The sequence below is a fragment of the Convolutriloba macropyga genome, chromosome 4, assembly GCF_964194025.1.
Source record: "Convolutriloba macropyga chromosome 4, txConMacr16.3, whole genome shotgun sequence".
Taxonomy (NCBI): domain Eukaryota; kingdom Metazoa; phylum Xenacoelomorpha; order Acoela; family Convolutidae; genus Convolutriloba; species Convolutriloba macropyga.
In genome coordinates, this window is record NC_134471.1 from 63,068,401 (window position 1) to 63,080,620 (window position 12,220).

Consider the following 12,220-nt stretch of genomic DNA (forward strand, 5'->3'; position numbering starts at 1 on the left):
ACTAATAGATTAATCGGTAATGAAGCTTATTTTCCTACTCATATTAATTTAGCAGTATTTTCGTTTGCCTTGTTGTGATGTAATCCTTTTTTTCTGTTTTTTATCAATTAGTGTTGTTTGTAGGCAGACACGTTTGTACATGGGAACGAGTACAGGTTCATAATAGACCAGGACGAGATGTTTGTGCTGTTGCCAGAGGCAGTGGCCAAGAGTTCTGCTCCAGACTCTGTCAAGTGGGACTCTGTCTTATTGCAATACTTGATTGACACTAGAGTGGACCAGGTGTGGAGGGACTACATCACTGATCTGGGTAACACTTCAAACATTCTCTCAATTTATAAAAAGGCTTCGCTTCATTGTTTCTGGTTTTAGAGCTTAGTGTGTGCATAGTATGTACAATATTCTGAGCTTGGCGCTACAAATTTTGTATAAAAGTGGATCTTTTCCGTTTGTCTCCCAGTTACAGTTTACGTGACATTATATACTAAATCATTATGTAAAAGCATGGAACGTGTGATTGGGAGTTGTAAATAGTTGTAAATTAGCTTAATTGTTGTGATAAACTTATTAAATAGAGTAGATCATGAGCACTGATTCAAATGTTGGTTTGGTTTGGGGAGATGAAAACAACACACCCATCAACCGCCCAGATAAGAAAAGACCCTGCACCGAAGTAAGCCCAGAGAGCGATGCAGGAAAAAATCTTCCCGAATTAGTGCAATCAAGCATCGCGGACGCACTAAAAAACAGTATTCCTGACGTGGTGGAAGCCGTATCTATCAAATTGAAAGCCACCATCGAATAAATCGTCAAGCAAGCAGTGTCTAAGATAGAAGATGAAATTTTGCAAACAGTTCGGCGGGAGTTTAACGATGAAGTTGAGAAGCTCAATGTTAAGGCGCTATCTGAAACAGAACTGCTAGAAACTTGCAACCGACGTGAAAATATCAGATTTACTGCAGTAGCTGAAAAAACTATCACTACACACGACGGCAAACTGATTCCGGAGCGAACTGAAACAATAATCAGAACTGTTCTTGAGATATCGACTTGTTTAGAAGCAGGATTGCAGCTGAATGACATCTCATCGCCTACCATCCAGATTTAGTAGCTCAGCAAAACCAATAGTTCTACGTTTTTCGAGGCGTGTTGCAAAAATAGAGCTGCTGAGAAGGAAGAAGGAACTAAATTTATTCCCGAGCTGAGCCATATTCGGAAGACATAACAAAAGCAAGACTCAATTACCTTCAAATGATGTGACAAGATCAACGTATCGATTCTTGCTGGACCAAAGAAAGCACTATTTATTATGTCTGGAAAGAAAATCATATGATATTTAAGATTAATGGGCTATATCAAGGTGCTATTGATTTACAGTACTCTATGAATGATGCTAAAGTGCTGCTTCGGCGAGGAGGCTGATTTTTACCACCCACTAAATTAAAGCGAAATGACTCCAAAGTAATTGAAAGCAATTTTGATACTACGATAAAGCATGTGTCTGTCCTCTATGTGAATGTGCGCTCCCTATAGAAAAACTATCAGGAATCGGAAGCACTTATAACAAGCCTTCAGTCTCCACCTGAAATTTTGTGTCCTACAGAGACATGGCTCTCCGGCTCTGAAGAGTATGAAAACTATCTTGTTTGTGGATATAAAAAATACAGCGTAAAAAACCGCGCATACACTGGTGGCGGTGTTATGATCCAGCTGCGGGACAATTTGACAATACTAAGAGAAATACCAACAAAATTTAAAGAAGCATTGTTTTTAGAAGTTGAAATCAACAAATAGAAAATCAAATTACTCACAATTTACGATGCTCCCAGAATCAACAAAGTTGAGTTTGTTGACACGTTAGATGTTTTTCTGGAATCATTTACTGAGCTAATGATCCCTTTGTAATTTGTGGTGATACAAATATTGACATCCTTAGGGAAAATGAACTCGCGAAGAATTACAAAGGCTGTATTGCAAGTATTGGGTTTGTAATAAATGAAGCAATACCCACTAAAGTTGTTGACAACTCTTCAACTTGTCTTGATCATTTCATTTTCCAATATATTAAACAACCTGAATTTTTCGTATTGGATCACAATGATTTTACAGATAATTATCCGATTCATCCTAAATGGTACTACGGAGCGGTTAATCGTAAATTAACTAAAGAATATAGAGACACAAGTGAAATGCAATATAAAAATTCAGGATTTTTTCCCATCAATTCTGCACGGAAATACAATCATTGTGGGAAAGAATAAACGGTGACATTGAATCATCCTATGAATTTTTTTAAAATACTTTCTTGTCAACCTTAAATAAATTTGTACCAATCAGAACTGGCATTGTTAAACAAATTAAACAAATTCCTTTGTTATCAAACAGTACCAAGAACTTGAAATTAAAAAGAAACAAAGCACATCGGCCGTGGAAGTCATCCCAACTTGAAGCAGACTTTAATACTCTTAAATATCTACGGTTAAAATTAAATGCACTGATTACTAAGACCAAGCGAAATTATTACAGAGATAAATTTAATCAAACTATTGGAGACTCAAGACAAGTGTATACGTTATTAAACGATATAAGAGGTATCAATAATAAATCTGAAATAGTTCCCAAGCTGAAAGACTCAAACGACACTGGCCTACCAGCGAATGAAATTTTTGAAAAATTCAACATGCACTTTACGAATATCGGCTGTGAGATTCAAAATAGCGTTCAAAAAAGTGAATTGAAAACATTTGCTTCTGAAAGCCAGTCCATGTTTTTATTTGAAGTCACAGAAAAAGAAATTTCTGATCTCATTGAATCGATTGATAACAAAAATAGCTCAGACGATGATTTCATAAGAAATGTAATAGTAAAGACGTTTAAGCAAGAACTATCACCTCTCCTTGCTGCTCTTGTTAACCAATCCTTCAAACAAGATAAATTTTCTTCACATTTATTGCGTGCAAAACTTTTTCCGTTGTTTAAAAACGGCTGTAAATCTGATATCAACATTTATCGACCTATATTGTTATTGAAAGTATTCAGTAAAATTTTTGAGAAGGCAATGTATAGAGGAGTATACAACTGTTTTGAAAAATTGGGATTATTTTATTGCGAACAGTATGGATTTAGAGCAAAGCACAGTACGATTAACGCGGTAGCTTGCATTACCGACAAATTTAGATCAAATTATAAAAAAAGAATCAGTAACTTTCTTTCATGGTCTGAAGAAAGTTTTTGATACAGTTGACCATGAAATTCTGTTACGTAAAATAGAATCTTATTGAGTAAGAGGACCTTGTTACAATTGGTTCAGGTCATATCTTAGTGATAGAAAACAACGGGTGGAATTTTGTGGCATGGCATCAAGATGGCTTCCGATTAAATGAGACGTACCGCAGAGCTCAATTTTAGGTCCCTTATTGTTCCTTATATATATAAATGTCCTTCCATATGTTCCAGCTCGGAAGTCCTTCCAGCTCGGAAGTCTACTTGTTTGCAGATGATACAAATGTAACATCATTTCCCTGCCTCCGAACTGATATTGAAGAGGACCTAAGTAGAATAAGTCATTGGCTAAATGCTAATAACTTAGCGCTAAACTAAGACAAAACAGTTCAAATGACTTTTGGTAAAAGTGCTTCCAATCCTAGTACAATGTTTGCGTTTAATAATATTATTGTTTAAAATAATTCATCGTGTAAGTATCTTGGTATTTTTATTGATACAAAGCTCTGCTTTCAGACCCATATAACAAAACTTATCAAAAAGTAATCCAGGCATTCTGGCCTTATATCGAAGCTTAGGCATTATACCCCAAGAAAACTACTTCTAAGATATTATCATAGTAATGTTGATCCTGTTTTACAGTATGGAGTACTAATTTTCGGGTGCTGCAGCTATAGCTGACTTACACCTTTTTTCCTGCTTCGAAAGAAAATTTTCAAATTCATCTACTTCCGAAAACGAACCGACAGTAGTGAAGACATATTCGCTGATAATGAAATTCTCTCTGTGTTTGAACTACATATTTATGAATTGTTAAAATTTGTCGTAAAATCTATCAACAATTTCCATTCAGATGAGTTTTTAAATAGTATAGTTACTTTTCATAATTTGTCTTCAACACGCTCTTCTTGTTTAAATTTGCTTATAGTGCCATCTTTCAAAACAAAAATTCAACGTCCATCTATTCAATATCGTTCAACTATTTTGTATAATAAATTAGGAAAGTTTGATATAATGCCTGACTTGATCGGTTGCTCATATAAGGAAGTGAATGATTTTTATTATACATTCAAAACTACTTTCCTCATTAATAATTTTGAATTAGTACGTTATGTGTTTAGTGTTCGAGCTGCGGGAATTTTTTTTGTGACTTCTACTTTTGACCTTGCTGCTTGTGCTCAAGTGGTCCATCAGGTGGTCCATGACCGGTTGGCTTCACTAGTTGAATCCAGAGGCCCATTCCACCGTCAGTAGAGGCCAGGTCGCTAAGGGAGTAAGTTTGGGATCAATCTTAAAATCTCGCAGGCCTAGTATTTAAGTTCCGATTTTTTAAAGATTTTCAAATTTTAAAATTAAGCTTTAGACTAAATTAATGTATGTAGGACACCAGATTTTTTTCTATTAACATGTAGCAACCCATGACCGACGACAGAAAGCAGAGTTTTTCTACAGTCTCATTTCATTTTTGCAATCTTTATGCTTACATTTGTTACGACTACAATTTAACTTTTCATTTCAATTATTTCTAATGTGATGTTTTGTTATTCATCAATCCTGGGCCGATCATTGTAGACCATCTGGTCTTGATATCTGTCCTCTTCATGTTACAGTTTCTATAGTGACAGTCAGTCCTTCTTATCTATCTAATTTTGTGTTAAATTCTGAAAATTGCTGAGCTATTTTAAATGTATAATTTTCAATTATGCATGAAGAAATTAATTCTTTCTTTCTTAAATAGTGTACTCTCACTAATGGGGGGCACAAACTGAAAAGTTTGATAGAAGCAAAAAATTTCCCATCCACAGTGTTGATCACGCGTGTTTTACTCTTTTGGGAGCGTTTATTCTGTTTGTTCTGATAGAAAGGTACTATCGAAAATGGGATCCATTCTGTTTCAGCCCAGCTTTGAGTTCATATAACTTAGACCACTTATATACAATATATAACAGTACTCTAACAAAACAGTACATAGCTCTAATTGTACTCTAATGACTTTGCCGTGCTCTAGGAAAAGTACTCTGAGAGGAGTGCAAAAAAATTTTACATCCTTACATTAGGTAAAAGTATAATTTTTAACTATGCGACTTTCTGTGGAGTAATATTGCTAAATAGCACCGTTGATTTTGGCTTGTTGTGGGAGCTTGTTTTGGTTCCAAATTCTTCTAACCGCAGAAATCAACAAAGGATTAGATCAGTATGACCAGATGACGACTAAATATTTCCATAAATTTTATAAACATTCCAATTTTATATCAAAGTTGGTAGAAATTTCAAATTCATGAAATTGAGAATTGATTATGAAATGGAGATTCCTCTGATATTGTAAAAATGCACCATTTTGTACATATGAAGATGTCTTGTCACTACTTTTTTTATTTTTGAAATCTGATTTCAATTGTAAAAATGCACCATTTTGTACATATGAAGATGTCTTGTCACTACTTTTTTTATTTTTGAAATCTGATTTCAATTTGCTCAGCCTCTGATTCTTCTCCTTTGATAAAGAATTGATCTTTTGAATTCATTTCTGTTTCTAGTGCGGTGTTGAATTTCTTGGTTTGAAAGTTTATTGGATTGCAGTGTAGTGGTTTGAACTGATTTCCTCAGATGCTAATCAAAGATATCGTTCTTTGAGAACTCAGTCAGTTTGGCTTATTCGGATAGGTGGTCAAAATGTTAGAGAACTATTTTTGATGCCTTTTTGATTAGTACCGGGATTTATTTCAACTCTGCCCGGTACACTAATCAATTCGTACATGCAAAAGTAGTTCTCTAAATATTACGTAAACGTTCTTGTGGCCACGTATATAAATTTGCATTCAACTGGTAGACCGAAACAGTATAAATTCCAACAGCAACTCAATATCAATAATTTTTGATGGGTTAGTGATTTAAAAGAATTGAGTGCCCATGATTCGGAGGAAAATCTTTACAATTTTTCGCGTCTATTTTTTGGTATGTTTCAAACTATGGGTTTCCACGCAATATTTGTTCAACCTGACAAATTCAAGTTGTGTCGGTTCAAATTTTAGTTTTTAGGTTGCGTTTCACTTCTTTTCTTCTTGGCTTGAATTACTTAAATTTTACTTGTCTTTAAATTTTAAATTGTGAGTGAAGGAAGAGGAAGAGAGAATTTCTTTTTTTTATTGGAGTTGTTTACTTTATGCTGTGATCCCTTTGTCTAAACTCTCCAGCATTTGAAGCCCGGTGATTTGATGAGCTGTATAAAAATATTGGAAAAATTAATGTTTCGAGTTCACTCGTCATTTTTCTTTTGACAGCCTGCAGTGCCACACTTCCCCCTAACCCCTGGCCAAGACTAATAACAGCTTTCAGGGAGGCTGCTCTGAGGATGGAGTTACTGTTCGAGTATGAAGAAGACACTCTGAACAGAGTGATAGATCTAAATGCTGGCAAAGTGGTAGACAGAGAGAACTTCATATACAACATACCCTCTACTAAGATATTCGCCCACAAGACAATACTGCCCATTGTCAGTCCCAAACATGCACAGGTATTCATTTATCCTAAGATTTGATTTGGGGTTGAATTAGTAATTTTTGGGCACATTTACGATTTCATCTGTTATCAGCAATGAAGCGCATTATTATTATAGATGCGAAGCTGTAAGCTGAGCGTAGCTATATTGCGGTGCTCTTGGTTTTTTTACAATTCAAAGAATTTGAATTGTATTGGGGCGCTGTCTTTTTTTTAAGATCTGTTCACACATTTTCATGATTTTTGAAGTCAAATTGGAGTAGTGATTTTGGTCACGTCGGAACAGGAAGTGGAGCGAAAAAGCGAGTGGTTTAGCGGCGTGAAATTTTTTTTGGTCTCATTTTAAAGTAGAGTGGGAAAACGGTGTTTGAACAGAAATTCGCTTTCTCAATAGTGGTTTTTTGTTCACATGCGGCGATTTCACTTTGATGTTTACTGTTTTTTCGAGTTTTTTGGATCAGATTTTTTTCTAAATGGTTTTACCAATCCATTCAAAATTCATTCTATTCCTTGTTTTTTGTTTCAACCAAATTTTTAATTTTCGCTAGTGGTTTTTTGTCCACTTGCGTCATTTTGACATTGATTTTCTGTTTTTTTTTTTAAATTTTTTATCTGATTTTTTAGAAATGGTTTTCCCAATTTATTTCCCCTAATATTCCGTTCTAGATTTAGTTTTTTGTTTAGTCAATGAAATTTTTTTGAATTGTACGTCAGGACTCGTCCTGCTATGTTTTTTTGTTTCGTCGTCTGACGCTCTTTTTTCGTTTTACATTTGTTCACACAGCAAAGCTGAAAAAGTCAAATTTTCTGAATGACTTCTTCCTCTCTTTAACGGCATTTGCGCGCGTGACGTCATTTCTCACTCGCTTTAGCGAAAGTTTTTAGGTTATTTGAGTGATTAGATTTTGACCATACGTGACTTACCTCACTCAATAAAATGACTTTTGCACTTTAAAACTTAAGTTTATTTTGAATTTGTTTAAGGTCAAAGGAACTACTATGTGCAGTAAAGGTCCCTAATAAGAGGCTTCTGTGGAATGAATTTTAACAAGCTTTATTAATAGCCGCCCTCATCTTCTCAGCCGGCTATTATAGCGCTCCTTTTTTTTTTACTTCGTCGAATAAAAAAATGTTTCGCTTTACCTCATTTTGCCGCCTTTTCAACATTTTGCGTGAAATCTTTTTGACTTCTCTAGGCTAGTTTCTCTCTTCTCTCATTCTGCTAAAAGTGATTTTAAACATCAGTTGCTCAGCAAAGCAATTCAAAATGAACAGAGTCAGTATAAAAAATTGAAGTCAGAAATAGAAACGGGATAAACCCATAAAGCCCAATTTTAGATGCCCGCTATTTGAACGTCGTTAATATAAATATTAGTTACCATCTCTTATGCTTATTGGTATTGATCGTAGCCCCTGTAGCCTCTCTCTAAGAAACAGAAGTATGTTCAACTACGAAATGCCATCAAAATAAATTGGACTTAAAAAAATGTTTTTGTACAAAAATCTTTTTTTTTCAATATCTTCTTATTTCAATCCCAATCATGCTTATTGGAATCAATGGCGGCTATTTTCCGGCAATCTGCCGGGTATGTTTAATTTATCGCTGATTGTTTTTTAGCCTAGGTTTTTGAGCGGCGTCGATTTTTATTTTTTCAATTTAGATCTGTACCTGTTTCTATCTCTATTATATGGCACGCAGGTCTGTTCTTTCGCAGCTATTCCGGCAATCTGCCGGCTATGCTGTTTTGAGTTGATTTTTTCAAGATTGCAGCTTTCTCTGCGACTTTTTCTGGACAGAAAATTCTTCAACATTTCGGTAAAAATAGTGTTTTTGATAATGATTTACTTAGACAAAAGTTGCACGTTCTGTTTGAAGTTGTAATTTTTCATTTAATTTGATTTTTTCATTAAATTTTCGTTTAAACAGATGTGTTATAGTATTTCTTAGCAACAGATGTGTTATAGTATTAGGTATGGCTATTATGTGTGTTGTAGAAGATGATAGACTATGGCCAGATGTTTGACAACAAACAGTTCCCTAAATCAGTCGGTCAGTTCAAAATAGCCAGTACTTTGGCTTTAGTGGGACATACATTCCTGTATGGCAAAGTGACACCGTATCTAGGAGTGTTGGAGCTGGATGAACATGTCATATTTAAGGTACGCTCTGCTCAACTCTTTAGAAGAAGATGATGATAATCACTGAATGATAATCCGTTAAAGTATTACTAACAGCCGGTGTCAGCCTCGGCTGTATTACGGCTGTTATTTAGGCGCTTTCCTTTTTTACAATCCAAAGTATTTGGATTGTATTGGGGCGCTGTCTGTGTTAACGAGTCGAAGAAGAGTATTAGTGGAGCGTCTTTTTTGGATAGATAATTTTTTGGAGTGTATTTAAAACAAGATGTAAAAGTCAACGCCGCATGTGAAAACTAAGTGTTTAAGTCAAATAGATGAATGAATTGAGGGGCAAAGAGAAGAGATAGGGTAATTTTCCGTTATTTTCCTGAATAATATTTCGGCGAAGAATAATGGAACGCTATTTGCATTATGCAGTCTCTTTGAACATTAACGGCCTGAATCTTTTTTCATGATGAAAACCAATTATGATGGAAGCTTTTTTACGGCTAAAAGAGAAGATATTGTTATTTTGTTCATATCGCTCTTTTTAAGAGAGCGAGAAATTCAGCTATGCGGATTTTTCAAGCAGTTTTTGTTAGTTTTAACTGGCCTATGAATTTGCAATACGCTAATTTTGCGGATTTTCAGAATAATTGAGCGTTTTTGACCCTCATTTTGTTTTAGTGTTTTTATTTGGAATTGAATAGACGCTAACTGCTTACAGGTTCTTTTATTTGATCTTTTATTTTGGAGGCATGAAACAGTTTTTTTCCGACCCCCACTTTAGTGGGGAGAGAGGAATTATATACTCAAATGGGTTTTTTTGTTCAGTCAATTTTGGCCGATTGATATAATCATCGTAGAGAGTTGAGTGGTATCATTAGAAAGCCAGTCCAGCGTAGAATAAGGAATTAAAAAGAGTTTTTCGCTTTTCGCTTTTTATAGGGAGTTATCGAGGTTTAAAGTTTTGTGTAAAATTGTTGTTTTTATTCACATTTTCAGTATTTTTGTCCAAATTTTTGTCAATTTTGCTTAAAAAATGTAAAAGTTGTTAACTGTACTGTTTTTCATTTCATCTCTAATGATAAAAGAGGGTTGCTGAGTTGTTCGATCCATTTTTTTGGCTAGAATGTATGCTAAAGTTTTCAAAAATCAGACCTTGTTTTCGAGAAAATAGGACCACTATTGCTTTTTTGTAGCCCACTTGCTTTAAATTTGCTGGAAGTAGACACCTTAAAACTGCGGTCTCAATCTTTTTAAGCTCAGAAAGGAGCTAGTTGTAATCCCGTTGGCTTTGTGAGTCTTCTGGATCAGACTTTTGCGAGTTTAAACTCGATAATTACAAAAAAAAGCATTATTTATTTTTTGACAAACCGAAAATTTTGTTTAAAAAGTGATGTATATCGCAATCATTTGAACAATTGAATGCTTGGTTAGACGGGTAGCAATATCTGGGCTGATCTTGATCTCACCTTGGATCCTTATGATGAAAAATTTTTTAGATTTAAATGGGGCGCGACCTTTTTTTCAAAGCATTTCCGCTATGTAAATGTTTTTATGTAAATGTCAAGAATCTCAAATCAGGGCTCAATTAATTTCAGGTGCTTTTTGCAAGAAAGATGTCCAACGAAATTATAATATGGTTTCGGAGTTAAGCTCATGGTTTTTATGGGTTTGACTAATTGTTTTCGTAAAAATTTTATAGACTTCTTAAGTTTTGCCTTCATTTGTTATACTTTTTGTAGCCCAACGACTTTGTGTCCAAATCAATAATGCAGTCATTTTTTAGCAGGGTTAGATGAACCATGACAATTCTTTCGGTTGTTGTCTGATGTCTCTTATGACTTTGAATATTTTTGTTTTAAGAAAAGATCGGTGAATTTTTGAACTTTGCCACTATTTTATCTTATTTCTCTCAACTTCGGCACAGCCTCAGCAAAAACAGGCAAACACCAATTCCGTGTGAGTAATGCATTATTGTTGGAAACGGTTTTATATTCAACTCATGTTTTCCGTTGTTTTGATACTACGCCTTTTCAAATAATTTTTTTTTCATTTTCATTATTGAGCATAATTGCCTTTTTTATGAGTCCATTTCGTTTCCTTGTCGAGTTATCACATTGTTGGCAAAGAAAGCATAGTAGAAAATTTGAACATCGTTGGAAAAATGCATATCTGTTTATATTAATTGTTTTTATTGAATAGTTTATGCTTTTTTGGCTGAGACCAAGTTATCTCGCAAAATTGTGTGGATTTTTGTTGTTTTTTTTTCAATGTTTCTCTTTCCTTCTGTTGTTGTCCGCCATATAATTGATAACTATAGGTCTCAATTGCTTCCCCAGGACGTATAACTCCACCTAGATAAAGATTTCAGTTTTTAGCTGTTTGTTTTATGACTTTCAAATTAAATTTTTGAAAGTTTTTTTCAACTGTCTCTTTTTGCTTTCAAATTGGTCACCATGTAACTCAATCTCACTGATTATAAGTCTCAATTACGTTTGATGATTCATCCACTTTTATTGCGCTTTGTTATACGTTGTGATTGATTGATTCGACCATTTTTTTTTTCAGAAAAAATTTTCGAGATTTATATACTGTTCAATTTTCGGGTTTCTTTTTGTTGTCGTGTCTACCTTTTCCTTTTATAGGGAAGGCTCGTTGATGTTAGGATGAGGAGAAAAGGATGATTTACATTTCTTGTTGGTAACATCTTATAAGTATAGTGCCTTGGATAGTGATGTAAAATTGTTTGAAGTTTTGGCTTCTTTGTGTGTTTGTTATGTGTTTGTTATTTTGTGGGGTCGTGGCGTGGTCTCATTATTACTAGGCCCAATTGGCTTCCTGAGGTTTTGCAGCGTAATACATCGCTTTTTGTTGAAATCTTAAATCTGTTATAACTTTTGGAAACTTCTGTTTCTAAAACAAATTTTGGTTTTTGAGCTTTGTCATTTTTTAAAATAGTTTTTTGGTCGAATTGTAGTTCAGTCTTTGTAAACGCAGGTCACAACCCGTTTGCAGTGAGCTATAACTTAACCCTTGTAACAGTTTTAGCTTCAAACTTTTCCTCGGCTTTTTTACTACTTTTACTACGAGACTTCATAAAATTTTTGAGATTTTTATTTGTTTGTACATTTTAGAGGATTTTTTTTCTTTTTGGTTTATAACAATAATCGTAAGTCTCATTGGCTTTAAAATTTTGTGCAATTGAAGATTGGATTCTGGTATGTCTCAATTACTTCCTATGGAGATATAAATGAAAATTTCAGTGATTTCAGGTGATATCTAATGACATTAAAAACTGTGAAGTTAATTGTTTTCAAAAATAGAAACATATTTTTTAACTTTGCACCCCTTTGCTATTTTTCCGCTTTTATGTTAA

At 34.3% G+C, this 12,220-nt stretch overlaps 1 protein-coding gene across 1 annotated transcript in view; it reads left to right on the forward strand.

Moving 5' to 3' along the window:
* The window catches only part of LOC142338601 (uncharacterized), a 55,091-nt gene that overhangs the window by 21,766 nt on the left and 21,105 nt on the right, over positions 1-12,220 (forward strand). The window contains exons 5-7 of the mRNA XM_075388423.1: positions 124-310; positions 6,504-6,736; positions 8,716-8,880. Of these exons, the coding sequence (XP_075244538.1) occupies positions 124-310; positions 6,504-6,736; positions 8,716-8,880 (585 nt within the window). The remainder of the gene's footprint in view (positions 1-123; positions 311-6,503; positions 6,737-8,715; positions 8,881-12,220) is intronic.